The 19,430-nt window shown below is 36.1% G+C and overlaps 1 protein-coding gene across 1 annotated transcript in view; it reads right to left on the bottom strand.

The window, feature by feature from the left end:
• LOC113227113 (homeobox protein goosecoid-like) overlaps window positions 1-13,223 on the bottom strand; it is a 35,543-nt gene extending 22,320 nt beyond the window's left edge. The window contains exons 1-2 of the mRNA XM_026459990.1: window positions 12,836-13,223; window positions 3,589-3,842 (exon numbers count right to left, since the gene is read on the bottom strand). Coding sequence (XP_026315775.1) covers window positions 3,589-3,842; window positions 12,836-13,079 — 498 coding nt within the window. The 5' untranslated portion in view covers window positions 13,080-13,223. The remainder of the gene's footprint in view (window positions 1-3,588; window positions 3,843-12,835) is intronic.
• Window positions 13,224-19,430: the final 6,207 nt, after the last annotated feature.

Below are 19,430 nucleotides of genomic sequence, written 5' to 3'. Positions count from 1 at the left end.
CTGGTTCGTTCCGTAGCTCAGTTCGTGAAAGCATCAGCCACGGTATGCTGAAGGCGCTGGTTCGAATCCAGCCGGATCAAAGGAATTTTTTTTAGTGTTCGATATTTGTATTAAGAATTAGTATGTATTACAAACTAGTCGAGTAATTTCACAAAAAATAATTTAGTATCATGGTTGTAAAACGTTCAATAAACTTAATATTTTTTTATATTTTTTTTTACGCTCACACTCAACATGGCCCCCCACTAGGGAAACCCTGTGTTCGGAGTGCCATGGACACACACATAGACAACCACATTTTACACTCAAACTCACGAGAGAAATAAATATTTCTCTCGACCCGGGAATCGAACCTGGGACCTCTGCGTGGCAGTCGTTCGGTCATGGAGGCAATTAATATTGAAAAGGGAATTGAAATTTTAAAATAAGTATAGGTACTGTAGGTACCACTTACCTACATATATTAAAATACATATATCTAATGAAATTGTTCATACCTACAAGAACAAAACTGTGGTAGCCGTATTCTGCCCTCTTGGAAAAGTCGCGATTACCCGTCTCTTAAATAATTAATTTGTGTAAAGAGTTGAAGCGTCTCCGACAATGGAACCCTGAGGCACTCGCTTGTCTGCAAGTTTGCTTAGCTCCTCTCTTCACTTACAATATTGACACTGTGACTTTTTCTTAAGTTATTTTCATTAAGCCTCGTCTTGTAAATTAACATAACTACAAATTTTATTGAAAAATTTTCGGTATTAGAATTTAACGTCTACCTACGCACAAATTTTTAACGAAACAAACGGTTAGTTAAATATAACGTGTACTTGCTGTAATCACCGTCGTTAATCCATCTAGGTCCTACTGCTGGGCAAGGGTAAAGACCAAGGTATGGCCTAAACCCTTTCCTTAGAAAAATCTAAGGAAAGTGTTTACACCTGGATCACTGAACGCTGGGTTCCTCACTTCACAGGACTTCTTTCACCGGTCAAGCAAGTGATAATAAGTTTAACTAAGCCCCACAAATTACTAGCAAAGAATCAGTAATAGAGTAGCCCCAAGATGCAAACCGAACCCACGTCCCCACGTCCACAGTCCACGTTTGGAACATTCCCTTTTATTAAAGGGTAATTGTTCTTTCAACTAGGCTATCACTGCTTTTAAATAATACGAGCGGTTTAATAATAATTTATTTTTAGCCGTAAACCTGCCTCACGCATAAAATTGGAAAACGATTTTATACAAAATAAGACATGAAAACAAGGCATATGGCAAAGGTAAATGTAAGGTAGACATACCTATATGATAAGTATACTAATAAGTTTGTTTGGTTTGCTATATCAATAACAATAGCATTGAAAAACGGTTTTAGAGGTAAAGCTAACTCAGACAAAAACACGAGCGGTACGTGGAACTCGATTTCAGGAAAGTGTTGTGATGCCTAAACAAAAGCGTTTTAATAATGCAATTTCCAATTGCCGCTGCGCAAATAGCAGGGGCAACAACAAACCCATGTAGCCTCGAAAAACAAGGTTTCACGTATAAATATACTTCCGAAAAAAACAAACACATTCAAGATTCCTTCACAAAAGTTTTCAAAAGAAACTTAACTATTCAAGTTCATAGGAATGAACAAAAAGGAAAATGTTGCAATGGAAAATACAAAAATTATAAAAGACATCTCGTGATTAATAACACTTATTACTTACGCGAGCTGTAAGTTACGTGAATCGGGAAAAACTCTGTTATCCGGGAAAGCCGTAAAAGTGACCCCTATTAGGCGTATTGTTGTGCTTTTATCAGGGGCTCCCGCCTGGCCTGCTCCAACAAGCATAAATAAATCAAATTTAATTAACTCAGATTAATTTTCGCGGCGCCGCGCCGTCTCACCAAGCGTCCCTTTTTATTTGCCCTTAGGTAAAACTCCACTCGTTCAACTCTCGCCGGTGATTACTAGGGATTCCTTAATAAAAAGTTTACACTAAAGCAAATTATACGCGCCGTTTCGCCGGTTTTTCTATTACGAAAGCCATACAAAGTTATTTAGATTAGGTTTATTACATTGATCTTTCTGGTGGTCTGACTTATTAGATTTTAAATTAATTAACGTTTTCGACTGTGTATAACTCGACATGGTGACGAATGATAGGAAAGTAAGTTAACACACAATCAAACAAATTAACATTAGTACAAATCATTTATTGTGTTGAGTATCAACCAAAATGTTTAATATTTTTGCTGATGCCTTTTACGTACGTATAAGTAAAACATTTTTTTCAATTATTATTCATTGTTACTTATGTTAACAGTGCGATGCTAATGTTTGCGTGAAATGACTACCTAGTATCTAATAATAACCTAATCTGGGCTATGTCAGATCAGTCAGGTAGATAAACCCACAGAAATCTAGAAATGTCATTCCGATTTGCGCAACATAAGTAAGTTGGGTACGCTAGAGACGCGTGAGGTGGCGAGCAAACACGCTCGCGGGTGGCTCTTCGAGTGGTCAGCATACACTCACCGAACACCAGTAGCTAACAAACATCCTTCGACTCAGTTTCAACATCCCAAATTCTATTATCAAGAGCACTCGTGCTCTGTCTTGCTCATAGTTGCCTACTTTATTCGAGCATAAGCTAATCCCAAGTTGTTTTTTGGAATCCATTACGAATTTTATATTGAAAATAATGCATGCTGTTAAAAATTAGAAAAACAGTTTTGGCTTTCGAGTGAAACATTTATTGTAAGTTTTGGTTTGCCTCCATAATGTTGGAATATTTTTCGAACGAATCGTTGTTAAATAATATAGTGCATTTTGTTGGCACATTCAAGATCGTATTTACTCAAAGTCAATTTATATGTACAACCTAGGTAAGTACCTATGTACGTAATTTCATACACGTTCTCATTTGATTAACACTCGACAGTAACAATGTACTGAATGTTTTAATTAATCGTTACGCCAGCCCACCCACATGGCGATGGCGGTGGCAGACGAAAAAAATGTCGCGTCACTATTGACTGTTGGCCCTTCGAGTAGCTCCTACTCAACGTTACGCCCTGTTAATCTAATCACATACGCGTAACGAACTCAAACAACACTTTGTCAATAATGCAATTCTAAACGATAGTAAAGTTTTCAACTAAGTTTTGTGGTTACATATTTAATTTAGAAAATAATTGATCTGGGAACAATGTTTGACGAAAGTCGGCTACGCCCAATACATAAAAATTTTAAAATAAAATTATTTTTTATACGCTAAATAGAGAAAAAAATACAATTCCTTGCCGTAATTCTTATTTGTTATTGTTACCGCGTTCAATCTGTATTGTACTGTTAGAAAATATTGTGAAACCTTGCACAACAAACGAAATGTTTACTTTTCTGTATTACGATATTATTAGTATTGGTTTGATTTCCTATTAAAATATCACCCAAATTATAAATAATAGTTGCAGAGTATTTGACGACTACGTGACGTCAATAAAAACATTGGTGTGCAAAAATTATACATCAAATTCAGGAACTTTATATCTTGTCTGTCTTTTATTGACAATGAAATGTAACCAAAAAGTAAAAGCAAACAATACCTCGACTCGTTCTTCTTTCAGATCAACTCTGAGCGCCAATTGCTCCCTCAGCACGACGTCAGGATAATGTGTCTTGTCGAATGTGCTCTCCAGTTGTTCCAGCTGTTCTTCCGTGAAGATGGTCCGATGGCGGCGCTTGCGCTTGGGCGGCGGACCCGCCAGCCCTGCTAGCGCCGCCGCCGCGTACCCACCATAAAGTCCCGCATACCCCCCTGCACCCGCCCCGACTACTGCACTGCCCACACCTCCCACTCCTGCATAACAAAACTAACGTAAACATTTTTTGTGTCTTTACGACTGCGTAGCATTTGCAGTAGACAGATTATGAGTAGTTTTAAACAATACCTACTACTAGTGTATGAGCATTGATTATGAATTAGATTTGCACGAAAAATGCTAAAACTAAAAATATATGCACACATTTCCTAAAACTGTATCATAAATACAATAAAATTGAAATGCAAAATTCTACGAAGATTGTAAGATTGAGTATCGACACGCGTCACCTTCTATCAGTACTAATATGCTGTAGAAGCAGTCGGTGCGTGAAAATCCGTGCTTAAGGCCCCATGAGCGCTCCCTTGAGCCCCGACCATCGACGAACCGTTAAAAAATATTAACGCAGCGAATAAAAATTGTATATTTTTGCATATTTCCTCCCGCGGCGAGGTATTACAATATATTATTTCCGAAAGAAATATAAAAGCTTTTAAGGCCGCCGGCACAGCGCTAAGGAGCTACTATCGGCGGCTTTCTCATGCCACCGCACTCTACTCTCGACACTCGCTAAGCCGTATCGATTTATGAACTCTTCTGAGGTGTAATAAACCACTTTTGAATATTACAATGGGTGTAACGCACATACTTCTAATCTTCACAAACTTTACTTCTAAATTTCAAAGCTTCTAAGTTTTAGGGCAAACGTTTCCTGTGAGTTCAGCAAGTTTTGAAACTTATCAATAATTTACTCTACAAATCCGTATTAACTTTAAACGCTACATCTTGGAATTCGAGATATTCGTATTTCAAATTTAAATATTACATAACTTATTCGCGCGTCTCTGCCTTTGAATTATAACGTAGAATAGCAGAATAGGTACTACGACTATGAACTAGGCGTAGCTTTATCAAAACTTTATCGTATATAAAGCACCTTCTTATGTCAAATTTTTTTGTATTCGTATGTGTGCTCCATTCACGATAAAGTTTCACTTGCTCTGCTCGTCGCTCTACACCTATTTAAATATCGTAATATTCTACTATTCTACGTTATTGTATAAAGGCAGCGACTTGGCTGAGTATGTAAGAAGTAGCAACTTATAGTGTACTCACACGAACTGCATTCCGTCTGTGTGTCAACCACAGACCACATGCTATGCCAACTGCATGCAAATTACTTTCCGAGTGCATTCCAACAAAAAAAAAAAATATTTTGCAGTTTCAATGTAATCGAAATGCATTTCGTGTCACTATGCACTAGTGTTTTCACTTAAGTGGATACCAAAATGTTTGATTTATGTTAAAGCAGATAGTCAGTAAAAAATTCAAGGTTTCTTTACCTACTTGTAATTTGATTAGAATCTTAAAATACTGGCAATATAAGTTTTTAATGAACACAAAAACAAATGTTCCCAAAGAATTTTGTTTTTCGTTAATCGAGTGGTGAATATCAAGTACAATTTTCTTACGGGAAAGTTGTTTAAAAAAATGTTTTCGTTGCAATACCGGATCGACATGCCCAGGGGTGGACTTTTAAAATTCTAAACAAAAAAATGCTCCGGTTGCCAAGAGGAAAAAGCCTTTAATTGAGATAAGCTTACTCTTGGCCCCATGCGCGCCTCAGGGACCCCAGACACGGAGCGCAGCCCTACAAATATGCTTTCACTTAACCATAACATTAGTAAGTGACGAATGAATATTCACACAGGTTGATAATTTGTTTAGAAAGTATTAATCCGTACCTGAGAAGCATTACACTGTAACCGTCATTTTTGTAATTGTACAGAAGCGATTTTGTGTCAAAATGCAGCATGTATAACATTTAGGATGCCATAAAAATAAAACTGATAAATTTTTAATAACAGCATATTCTAATAATCAAAGTTTGGTAATTAGAGATTAGGACTGTTTACATAATGAAATCAATTTCTTACTTTTAATAGCTAATTTGTAGCTTTTACATGGAGGTGTTTGCCGAGTTGATTCATGGCCAATTTGTAACAAGCTGTTCGATGTATTGTTAATAGAACCCACTGATTGGATTGGCACACGAAGTTTTTCATATTTAAACAGAAATTGTTCTTGAATTTTTGTAACGGTGGTGAGACTATCTAACCTCCATTCGGGGATTTCGGGCGTATTTCTTGATTAGGCACCGGCGAATCGTAGTCTATAATTATTATTTGTTTTCGTTACTTATAACATTATACTCTATCTGTACTAAAATTCAGCATAACACTGTAACTCCGAACTTACAATAAAATGCTTCGTAGTGGGTAGCTGTCTTACATCAAAATACTTGTAAGGAACTCAGTACCTATGGCGAATTTCGTAAGCACAGTTTTATGGGTCGATAGAGCTCGAAAAATTATGTAGGATACCGTTAAAAACTCAAAATCGTAAAAAATGGAGTTACAGTATAACACTTTTTCCATTTTTTACTTCTCGGGTACGGAACTTTGAAACTACACTTTATATCGACACATGTATATAAATCTCTTCCTGTTCGTGTGACGACCTCCGTGGTCGTTGTCGAGTGGTTTGCGCATCGGTTTTTATGGCCAACTCTGAGATCCCGGTTTCGATCCCCGGCCGGGTCAATGTAGAAACTTTTCTATATTATCTCGGGTCTGAGTGTTTGTGGTACCGTCGTTGTTTCCGATTTCCATTACGCAAGTAACTTAGTTACTTACTTTGGGATCGAAGCAACCTATGTGATGTTATATTATTTATTTCTTTTTTATTTACATTTATTTTCTATTCTTTTTAGTAAAACACCAACTCTTTACACTCTTGCCAGTACCTATGACCAGTGGTCGGTACGTATGACATTTGAAATTGTAAAGTTTAATAATTGATACTTCTTCCTGTAGTAAGTGTTCCATACAATAAGGTACCCTCTTATATAATACTTAATCGAAAAATTTACCCGTGTCTACATGCTACGGTGTCTCCATCGGCGAATACCAGCCAGATGAAGCCTGACAAAACAGCAAATTGCTAAGATGTTTACTTTTTCTTTAACACAGTTTTAAGCAATTGTTAATAATATTTTAAATGTATGTTTTGTGTTGAAGAATAAAGTCGTATTATTTATTTATTTCAATATTTCAAAACTAATACCTGTCACTAATAGTGGAAATTGGGATCTCTTCGTACTATTGAATGCAGCTATTTAATATAAAAGGCCAAGTCGAAGTGCATGGAACGTTCATGAAAGCATTGATGCGAATGCATCCATTCGTTCGTTACATTTAACGAAATTCTGTACATATAACGAAATAAATACAAATAACCTGTGTTTGTATTTTAACTAACGTCAAAAAAAAGGAGGAGATTCTCGACAATTCGACTGCGTTTTCTTTGTATGTATGTTAAACGGTAACTAAAATTTGTGAATCGATTTTGATGATTCTTTTTTGTTGCAGAGAGGGTACCTCAATAGCGGTCCCATTTAATTTAGAAGAAAATCATCCACCTCTAAGGGTAGCTGTTCACGCATGAAGACTCATTTTTATAAATAGCGCCTAAATTTTATTATAAGGAGCAATTATTTTAATGGTTGTTTTTGCTATTCTCCAATTCAAGGCGTTTTTCTCGCTGTAGTATTTATTATAAGCAGTGAGAATCGTTTTTTATTATCTTCTGTGTTAAGTCCCATACATGGTCCTAGACCTAAGCCGGATTTGCTACCTGTATTCCAAGACATATAAGCTTTAAATCAAGAAAAAAAGTGAACTTAACTGCCAATCGTCAAGGTCGTGGATTTAGGCTGGTGAAGGTGTACATAAGCAGGAGAACAAGGGCAATCCCCTTTTTACACGTTTCACGACAACGTCTATCCACATAGAACTGGTTGGTGACTTGACAAGCAATAATTATTTATTTGCATTACGCAGATTCATTGCGCATAGGAGGGACCAGGACCATATTTTCCTTTCAAACCTTAAACCGTAAACCTTTCAAAATTTTTAAAAACTAATTGTGATTCGCTATCGTCTGAGGTCGCCAATGAAGAAATAAATTTCTGTTTTATTCCAGCTTATTCGCCACATTTCGGAGTCCATAGGAGGCTGGTGTAAAGTCGACCAAATGTCATTTACAAAGAGTGTTGGGCAATTGTAACTTAACTTTTGAAAAGCTTTATACAGCACTTGCCCAAATTAGTATGTAATAACGCATACACTCAACATAGCCCCGCACTAGAGAAACCCTTATTCGCGGGTACCATGGACCTGGACAACCACAAATTACACCCAAACTCACGAAACAAATAAATGTATGAGGCAATCCGATATGGTAACCGTTCGGCCACGGAGGCAATTGAAGCAATCCTCAATTCACGACCACTTACCCCTCTCTCGAGATCCAGAAGACCTAATGCCATTGACACCAGAACATATCATCACCGGTAGACCGCTCACTTCCTTGCCAAGCCAGGATTATCAAGATGTGCCAAACAATCGCTTGAATCGTTTCCAGCAAATTGAAAAACTTCGACAACATTTTTGGTGCAGATGGAGCAAACAATATGTCTCACAGCTTCAACTGTGGACTAAAGGCGTACTTGTAAAGACGCATTAAAAATGAACGCTCTAGCAATTGTAAAGGAGGATAGTGTACCACCGTGAAAATGGAAATTGGGTCGAGCTACGACTCGTGTTTCCTGGCACTCATGGCGTTAATAAAGTGGCAGATAAAACAACTTCTACAGGAATTGTAAGAAGATCATTTTCAAAAATTTGTCCTCTTCCTGAAGCAAGTATTACTGGTTGAAAGGCAAGCTTTCCCGCTTCATGCGTGAAGACTTATTTTTATAAATGACGCCTAAATTTTATGAGAATCACTATTTTAATGATTGATTTTGCTACGCTCCAAATCATCTCCTGTGTCAAGTCCCGTATAGTGGTGAACTAGGGGATAACTCCGGGTTTGCGCACTTTCCAATAACCGATTTTAATAAAACTTGGCAAATAGATGTAATTCCACGAACTTTTGAGGTCGGTTTTTTTAGTACTCTGTACTGTGTTTATTAATTATGATATTTAAACCGGTAAACTACTCTCCATCTGTTAAAAGTGTTGGTCACCGAATAAAGAAATTCATTATAGTACGAAGTATCCTTAAAGTCACAAATATTAAGTATATTTGTATACACTGGACCCTCTAGCTTTCAGTCCCGAACATAGCAGTACCGGCTTGCGATACAAATAGGTAGGGTGGTGATAGATCGCTATCACGATTTTTTGTCTCGAATCGATTTTTTTGATCATATGCTTCTGAATTGATCCACAGACTGGATCGTATGCTCTTGAATCGATCTCAAAAAAATCGTTTCAAAATTAATTTCGATGAAAAAATATTTTTGACAGCTTTGGCTTCAGTCGGTTACGGCATTCATTTAGAGTGTATACTAGCCAGTGAGAAAAGACGTTCAGATGGAACAGAAGTAGCGGCAATCGCCTAATATTGTAGACTTAATGCACTTCGGTGTTGCCAGGCTCCATTTCTGGCAGAACAAAATAAAATAGGAGTTCAGAAAGAGACTGTCTAGTCTAAATTATGAATACGATCTTAGACTGCTCGATTCACTTTAATGTTGATCGATTTACTTAAAGATCACATTGAAATGAATAGATACAAAAAATCGCTAGATCGTATACACTTGAATCGATCTTCATAAAAATCAAATTCATAATGTGCATCCCTAGTGGTGACACATATCACGGGTTAGTTCTGCAAATTCAGAACCCTACCTCTAGGAAATTGAATACAATCGTATAAAAAAGAGAATTGTGATCATTGCCTACTCCAATGAATGACAGATAGCGGAATATTTGTATCAATATACAGTACATATTGCATTCACTACTCACTGCTTAAGTATTTTGTAATCCTAATCATGTTTTTTATAATTTCAAGAAGTCCTAGTTCTACATAGAACCCATTGACCTACCAACTAGGTCAATGGGAAATAACTTTTAATTTTTTTTTTATTTCTCCTATTCAAATGTAAAAATGTAAATAACATTCATTCACATTGTTGTCATTGTAAAATTTGGAAAGAACAAAGGGAATTACAGAGATCAGCGTAAAGAAATATCAAATTTACATCAGACAACAATCAGAGACTAATAAACAAATCAGACATTTTTGATACAGTACAATAATGGGGGCTTTGCATGTGATACCAATAAGTTTTTTAGTAAATAATTCTGGAAGTATGTTTGCAATCTTTGTGTGAAAATGTACTAATTAATATTGCTTAACATTCTGAAAACAGTTTCTAGTATTTTTCGAACATATCTTAGGTACAAATACAATTTAAGCATTATTGGCTTAAATAAATTAAATAAAGCGAAGATTTTTTATTAAATACCGTAAGTATTAAATCCATCACAATAACTTCTCAAAATAACTGCCTCTGTGGTCGAACGGTTACCATGCCAGACTGCCACGCAGAGGTTCCAGGTTCGGTTCCCGGGCCGGGAGAAATATTTGTATGACTTACATTTATTTCTCTCGTGAGTTTAGGTGTAAGTTGTGGTTGTCTATGTGTGTGTCCATGGCACGTAGTTATACACAATCTTTATACCGTTATTACACAGTCTAATAAATTATGTCATGTAATTTTAAAATTAATCTAAAAATGATGAAATTATAAATTAGTGGTTTATTTTATAGAATAGTGATAGGTAGTTGTAAAAAAAAATTATTATTTTCAACAAAATATTACAAGTTTCGATATTGATTACTTACAAATAAGGTAACGTAGACAAATGAAGCCTTCTAAATAATATCAAATTATATCAAATTAATTTCAACGTCTTGAAACTATACTCTCAAATAGATAGTATGGACCAATGAGAATGCAATAACGCGGTGACTGACGACTTACGAATGTCTAGGCCACCGAAATGGTGAAATGAGCTCTTCATTGCTATCGGTTGCGGAAGTCCATGATCAATATAACATAAGTTAAAACTTCAACAAAAATCTATAAATTGAAACTAGATTTTAAATGATTTCTGTTTATTTGCTTATTTTAAATATTAATTTAATGTAACATTTAATTTAAATATTTACACAATATTTTGCACTTTAGTTTCCATTTTATTTGGAGAAATATACAATCGTATAATAAGGATCTTAATATCTAATAAGACCCAACAACACAGTCCTTGGGCTTTATTAGTCTTTGTGGGCCTTATAAGACGAAGTTAAAATGAATTATTTTTTATTAAATTTACGTATAATTTATTAAGTTTAGATACGTTACGTAATGGTACGTATACGCAACCTACATTGATACCTTGACAAAAGGTAATAAAATCATCTTCATTTGAATTATTATGCAACCGTTGTCCTAACCTTGACCATATAATAAGGCCCAAAGTAAATACATTGAATTGTTACTCACTGTCAATTATATTTTACATATAGTTTGAAAAACCTCTAATTTTGGTTCATAGAAGCAAAATTTGAGATTGTTTAGTTACGCTGAAGAAGTGTAGTTCTAGTTAGCTTTATATGATCAAGTTGTATATGAAGTTTTGTATTTTGTAAATTTTTTTTGATGAAGTTTATAATTGTGACAAATGACTGTTGCTATATGCCTTATTTCACATACAATGTTTAATAATTCAATACAAAGGGGCTTTTTTAATGTAACAAAAAATTGTTAGAACATTAAAAGTCATATTTGTTTTGAAATGAATGAAGTTTTGTACGTAACATGATTTAATTAACCAAAACTTTACTATAATGTAATTTGTATAAACAAATAATTAAATTTCCAGTTAGGTGGGTCTTATTTGCCCATGTTACCTTATTGCGGTGACCTACAACTTCAAATGGATATACAAGTATAAGACCAGAATCAACAAAAAATACATTAAACTTTAAAATGTTTAGCAATTATCTCAAATTCCATAAATTGATCTTTTAACTCGGGGTTGGATTCATTATTATCTAGGTGTAGATTTACAGTAATCGTATACATAAATAATAATTTTCACATTTATATGAACATACTTGTATATTATTATATATACATAATAAACGCAAAATAGGCGCTACCAAGCCGAGTTACGGAAATCAAATCGCTATATTATACCATACAGTAAAAATAATCATAACATAATTATAAGGTTAGCAATGACAATATGATATTGAGAATTTGGTCTAATTTATAATTTTAAACTTGAAGGTTGCGCTAACAGCGTTAGTATAGAAAATTTCAATTTTTTTTGTAAAATTTCGGAATTTTACAAAAACATTGAAGTTTTTCCCATTTGGCTCAACTAACACTGATGCAGAGTCGAAGCGTCGCGACGCGTCATGTTTTCGCCTATAACATATTCATTTCTATTTTCCCATTATTAAGCTACAAAGTTCTATTATGCAAATATAGAATCAAGCGTCGACGCTCGGGTGCAGTCGACGCGCGTCGCCGCGCGTTACTTGAGCGCAATGAGGCGTCAGACGCCGACCACACTGATCCGGGCGCACTAATACGAGTGTCGCGCCAGGCGTTGTAGTTGAAAAACACTCGACTCTGCGCCAGTTTGAGTTAAGCCTTACTTTTTCGTTTACTGGGGTTAATAAAGAACCCACCTAAGGAGATTCCACCAGCTTGCTTTGGTTCTACCGCAAACTGTAATACTTTTGTGTTTCGGTTTATAAAAATCAGGATAAGAGAACACAAGGACACTTAAAACTTTATATCCCACAGCCGATGCTTTTGCCATATTAAAGTTGTAAGTCCATAGTACCACAAGTGTCTAAACATTATATGTGGACCATCTGACCGTATAGCAATTTGATTACTATGCAATAAAATTTTCCAAAAAAGTTGAGTGGATGTTTATCAATCTACAACGATACGCATCGTAGCGTATCGTTGTAGTTCGTAGCACTTCGTAGCAAACAGGCACGAATAGGTAATTTAATTAATTTTAAGTGAATTAGTCCCAAATGCTAATATTTAAATTGCAACTTTTTTAAAAGTAAACTAAGTAGGGCTCACCGGCAAGTGTGAAGAGCTTGGCAGACGTACCAAATAGATCATGAGCTCTTGGAAAGGGATTGTGCGTAAGATGATGCAACTGGAGCGGCGGGATGGTAGCAGCTGGTTGCGGCCGTGGCGCCAGGATGCTGTCGATGGTAAAAAGCGGAGCGGGGGGCCTCTCGGGTAACGCACCGCCCAGCAGGAGAGCCGTGCTGAGCAGCGCCGGCGCCTCACGCGGCCAACTGTCACCCGGGCCGCCCATGCCACTGGCCTCCGTGCGACTTTCGAGCCGCACCGTCGGCGCCTGTTGCACCTGCGACGACGTCGCCACCCTGCTCTGCCGCTGATCACGGACTCACCGCCAACGCGCAATAACGCACATCACACTCAGTCCCTCATCGTGACTGGCACCACACCACTAACAAAAACCTCAAACTCTTCAATACACTGGCAACTGTCCAAAACTTTCCACTGTTAGTGTTAATTCGCAAATATTTCTTAGTCGTCAAAAGTAGTTTCAAGTATAATAAAAATATTCCGTCTTAAAATCGGTAAATTTAAAATCACTTCCTATGCAAAGAATCACTTTTAAGTTATTTAAAAAAAAAATATGTACACGGTCGAGCAATGTTGTTTAGTAATTACGAGATAACGGAATGCGTGATGCGATTGCCGACAAATCGTTTTAGTGAGTTGTCGTGTTATGAGACGGCAGGCGGCTGGCTGGCGGGTGTCGAGCCTGAGGGCGCGGCGGGCGGGGCAGGGGCGCGCGGTGCCCGGGGCGTGGCAGAACAGGCCCCGCCTTTCCCGGCTTAATGGATATGATAATACGACACACGGCGACGACGCTCCCAAAAGTTGTAATAGTAATCCGAGTCCCCCGTTTAGACAGTAATCCACGTTATGACACAATCCCTAGGTGTGGTACAATCTCACTATTAACATTAATATATTTCTACAAATATGATCTTGGACGACCACATGTATGTACTTACACATAGGTAATCAAGTAGATACCTATAATTAAGTACTTACCAACTTATACGATAAAAACAAGTGATGAAGATAATTTTTTATTCTGTTCTATTATCGATTGTACTTTATTGTTCATGTTTAATATTAGAAAATACATTGTATGCATTCACAAATTAATTACAACAAAATATTAACAAACTCTGTAATAAATGTACAGGTGCTTATATTTTCTGTTCTAACCTTTTTCTATAAGTTACGTATAAGAGAAACGGGAAAGTCTGTTTTATTATTTTTTTATTGCCCTACACTAGGGAAATCCTGTATCACGGGTGCCATGGACACAGCATAGACAACCACAAATTACACCAAAACTCACGAGAGAAACAAATCTAGGCCATACAAATATTTCTCCCAGACGGGAATCGAATCCGGGACCTCTGCGTAGCACGCCAGTATGGTAACCGTTCGACCACGGAGGCAGTTAATTTCAGAATTAATTCCAATAGACACCTATTAGGGATATGCACTTTACACGATACCTCAGGAAAATCAAATGTTGTTTAAAGATTTGGTTGTTAGCTCTAATCTGATCGGACATTCATGAAACTTTTAGAAATCATTAATGAGTAGCCCATTATTTCAACTTGCCTTATATATAGAACTTGTAAAGAGCCAGAAATGTTGATTTGTTTAAGAAAAAACAAATATCTATACACGATTTAGATCCGAAAAAATTCATTCATTTCAAATGTATAACAACCGCGAAAACCTACAAACTGTACATATAATAGACAGCCTTAAATAAAATTAGTATTAATTATTATTTCGTCCAAGTAAAAAAACGAATGAACCACGCAATACCATTTTACCTGGTCTAAAACTAGGATACTAGTTGTAGGTACTACGAGTAATGACATACCAGAACAAAGACACTGTGGTACCAAGATAACCCAAAGCAAAACCAATTCATAAAAGTTAGTATTTTAAATTGGCTCATCCGGAACATATAGCCGTGTGTTTCTCATATACCTAACACCGGCAGTGCCACCGAAGCCGCGCAACATCATAATGCAGCGGATATGCGTATCTATTCGCAATTATACATTCTGGGTGTTATTGGAAATTCACAGTGTATCCCTGCATACCTCCACCTGGATTGCTCCAGCCTCCTGGTTTTCCTTTGAAATTCTTTATCATCTATGAAATATTCACAATATCGAATATAATACAAAGTTCGTATTAGAGAAGAAAAAAAAGAAAAAGTCATTTTATTAATTCAATCGTTTGAAAAAGTTTGTACGAAGTTTTAATTATTTATCAATATGGCTGCGTGTTGTAAGATTCAAGCTTATGGGTACATAGTGTATCGTTTTATTGTACTTCACTTTCTTCTTGAAACACCATACTGAGAGAACATTTTAAAAGAAATCAACAAAAAAGTTTATAGGAAGATAAGTTACAACGTATGGCCGTAAAGCACATAAATTATGGCTATATCTTAAGAAAAGAGATAATAGGAAAGCCTACAAAGGTTCTACTAGCGATTGATATCACAATAAACGACACACATCCTTTTTGTAGCCATTGTCATCGACGTAAGGATTACTGATACATGGATCTAACTACGAACGAATTGAGCGTTGACTCGTTTTGTCGCGCTGCGCCCGCGGCATTTGCGGAGTTCGCCTTTTGCAGCTTTACTCGCACAATACTTTATATTATACCAGTGATATTTAAGAGAATAATAGATAAAAAACGGCTTTGGATCTACACACGTTAAACATCGGATTTTCTCTTATATTACCCCGTTTTGTACAACGGCGTCAGGAAACTATTTTTTTTTTTTATATTGTGGCAAATTATGTATTTTGTTATGTTAGTTGAAATGTTCCTCAACTGTTACATAGATTGATTTGTAGTTTGTGAATACTGAAAACCTTCACCATCTTGAGTACTTAAATTATTTTTCGATACGTACCTTTTTGATGATAAAATTATAAACAACTCCACAGTTTATAAAATAAATGTCTTTTTCCTGAATATTTTATCCTTTCGATTAATTTTGATTGTCAATGGAATGTAGCCAATTCGGATTTAATTAATAGATTTTTTTTTCTGTTATGTAAGTTAGAAATCTCAGTTCTCAAACAAACAATTAGGGACAATTTCAAGTACATTAAAAGCTGCTCGCGGATGATTGTGTTTGCAGCCTAGAGAGGTGGTGCGACGAGCTAGCAGCGCGCGGCGGCTCTGCGCAAATATTGACAAAGGTGGGATCGAAACCCGAGCGGACCCTGTTTGCCTGTAATTGATGTAATTAGTCGTGTCGGCGGGCAGCTGCGGCAGAACCTCCTCGCCACTGTTTGCATTGTCCACCCGATACTTTCAGAGGCCGGAAACATCTTTATGGTGTCCTGTTCCGGCAAATATTAGCCGCACTCGACGATGCGTGACAGTAAGACCAGATTAATGTTCAAGTGGTTGTAATATTGAGCAATAAAGTCACAAGAAGTAATGCTGCTTCGTTTGGAAGGGACCCACTTATGTACCGGCTATGTATCTTCTCTTACAAACCGAAGTTAACTGGCTCTATTATCCCTCTTATCTATACAGTATACGGCTAGTGTATACGTATTATACGCACCCTATACATTCTGTGAATTTAAATAACTCTACAATTATAGAACTCTATAGATAAATTTGTAAATTACTGACAAATGTGGACGTCATAAAACGCGTGGAATAGATAGATGTATTTCACGCGTTTATTCACATTAGGAACATTTTGATTGAAATCGACAGATTTCAATCAAAATGTTCCCTTGAGCAAACAAAACGACAATGTGAGTATATTAGTAATGCAAAAATAGGTGTACGCGAGTACATGTCGCCGATTTGTCTGCTCGCGACAGTAAGCAGCTGCCAATCCCTTTGCAACAAGCTAATGGAAAATTAACTCGGTATAATACAGAGATTATCTGCGTATGACTTAATACAGGACGGTCACACAAAGAGCATAAGCATTAAAATAGCTAACAATGGTTGGGATTATCCGGGCCAACCTCCCAGTGCCAACATTGTATTGACTAACCACGCACCCCCTCCACATACATATGCTTACTATTTAAGCCCTCCAAATATAATAAGTAGCGGGAGCCAGAATATTGAAAAATATATTATATAGTAAGACAATGACATGCTCTAATATTAAACAAAACAAGTTGATACCCCATATCCTATGTAAGTGAATTTTAAGAAGAGATATATTATTTAGTCATGTACCTATTATAAGTATTTATTAAAAGTTCTTATAAACTTATTTGAAACATTCTTTGAATGACAATAAGTCAATTCATGAATTCGTTACTAGTTTCGCGTATACATTTTATAACCGCAAGTCCCTTTGTAATTTAATCCAGAAAAGAGTTTAATATTTCCAAGCAGCTAATAGTATTAGATCGGGTAAAGTAACAAGATTGTGCGCCGTAGTAGGCTAGGCTTCTTAGCAGTCTAATACACTACGTATGATGCCCTGTGTGTAAGAGTATTATTATTACCTGCTTTGTAGCACTGGGTCTCTGGAACAGGGGCTTATTTATAGTGCTCGTTCCATTTGCATATGTCTGTATTATTGTAGACATTTAATTTACTTCGTTTAAACATCATATTGTTAACTAAATACACCGTCGGCATAGCATTATACGCGACAATTGAGGCTACCAGCGCAAAAGTGGGATCATCATCAACCCTTATATACGTCCCACTGCTGGGCACGGGTCTCCTCTCAGGCGACGGTTTAGGCCATAGTCCACCACGCTGACCCAATGCGGGTTGGGAACCTCACACGTTTTCCGAGGGTTGAGAACCATCTTCGTCGTGTAGGTTTCATCACGATGTTTTCCTTCGTCGAGAAACTCAGAAGTGCGAGCACGGATTCCAACCCTTGACCTCTACTTGAGAGGCAGTAGGTCAAATAATTATACTACCAGAACTATGGGTATGTATAAAAGTGGTGTAACCCACATTTAATTTTTGTTCTGCAGTATTACTTTAAATGACACTAAAGTACATAATTATTGTATGAAAAAAATGTATATTGGTATGATTACTACATATATGAAATTAATTTATTTAATTTTAAATCCCTCATCTTCTATATCCACCACTTTTGCTCTGATAGCCTTAATTATATTAATAATATTTCTTATTTGTGACGAAACCTCAAATGTAACTAATAAATAAATGCGAAAAACTAGTTTGCTTTAAATGCTTAATCATAGATGAAATTGCAGGCACAAAGTGAGATCAACTACACGTATATTACATCGCACCAAACTGCGTTAACTCAATGTCTAATGATCTAGAACCACCATAACATAACCATATTATAAGCATTGGACTTGACAAGGCCGCGACAGCCTTGAAAACGCGCTGTGTCGAAAGTGTCTTTAGAAAAGCGCTCAACAGACCATGTCGGTCGTGAACTTATTCTGAACAATAGCTAATCAATCCACAAACATATCATGCAATGTACATTTATGGAAAGTATGCAATTAACACTGACGGCAATCACTCCTTCACTTTCAAGAATTATGAATAAATATAATTATAGGGTAAAACCGGGTTAGATGGCCATAGGGGGCATATGGCCAATCGCAATATTTCAATGATCCGCTAACGAGAGGGCGATAGTTATTGCTCAGTTCGCATCGTATCGTGTCTAAGTGTAAGTGTACGGCGAATATGCTGAGTAAAAAAAAGAAAAAATTAAAATTTAATTAGAATAGAAATTTTAAAATATAATATTAGAATCAACTATCACGACTTAATTTAATTTAATTTAATTTAATTTTTGACATTTTGTAATAATTACTATGGTTTGATTTTATGTTATTTTATGTTATTTTAAATCAAATGCAATAATTGTTGTATAAAAGTATAAGTATTTTTAGAAAAAGTGTAAGAGCTTAGCACATTTAAATTTTTCCAAATTGTTGTTGGTTTGGGTATCCTCTTGCTATTGTATTGCATATTGCTATGCCCTTACAGGGTATCATATATTAAGGACTCACATGTTATACGAGTATAAGACTGTTGTAAACTTTTATATGAAGCAATAAATTGAAATTGAAATTGAAATTAAAAGTAAGTAAAAACCTTGTTAATTGTTTTGGAGGGTTCATGTTTTACATCACAATGAAGTTTATTTTTGTATTTATCGCTTAGTCCACATCCAATGTTTTGTTATAAGCTCAAAATTTTACGTATCATGTTTTTTCTTATTTAAATTTTATGTGTGGCCACCTCTTCCGGAATATTGGAACAGATGGCCAATCAAAATCAGTGTAAGATGGCCATGTGTCCAACTTACACCGATCACACAAAAGTCTAAAATATTAATAAAATAATTTATTTATTTTTGAACTTGTTTTAGATGCATACTAAATACAAAAGAAAAGTAGACGCCATAGATTTAGTATATAGGTACCCATAAATCTATGGTAGCCGCAATGAGAGGGAAATACACTGAAAAATCATTAAAAGCAGCTATTAATGCTTAGGAAATGTCCCAATACTTGTAAAGGCCCCGAAATTTTGGTTTGTTTGAAAAACAAATATACCCGATGTAAATCCGGAA

Source organism: Hyposmocoma kahamanoa, unplaced genomic scaffold (genome assembly GCF_003589595.1).
Source record: "Hyposmocoma kahamanoa isolate Upper Pololo Valley unplaced genomic scaffold, ASM358959v1 202, whole genome shotgun sequence".
Lineage (NCBI taxonomy): Eukaryota > Metazoa > Arthropoda > Insecta > Lepidoptera > Cosmopterigidae > Hyposmocoma > Hyposmocoma kahamanoa.
The sequence above is the reverse complement of the archived record's forward strand: the minus strand, read 5'-3'. Positions and strand labels throughout refer to the sequence as shown.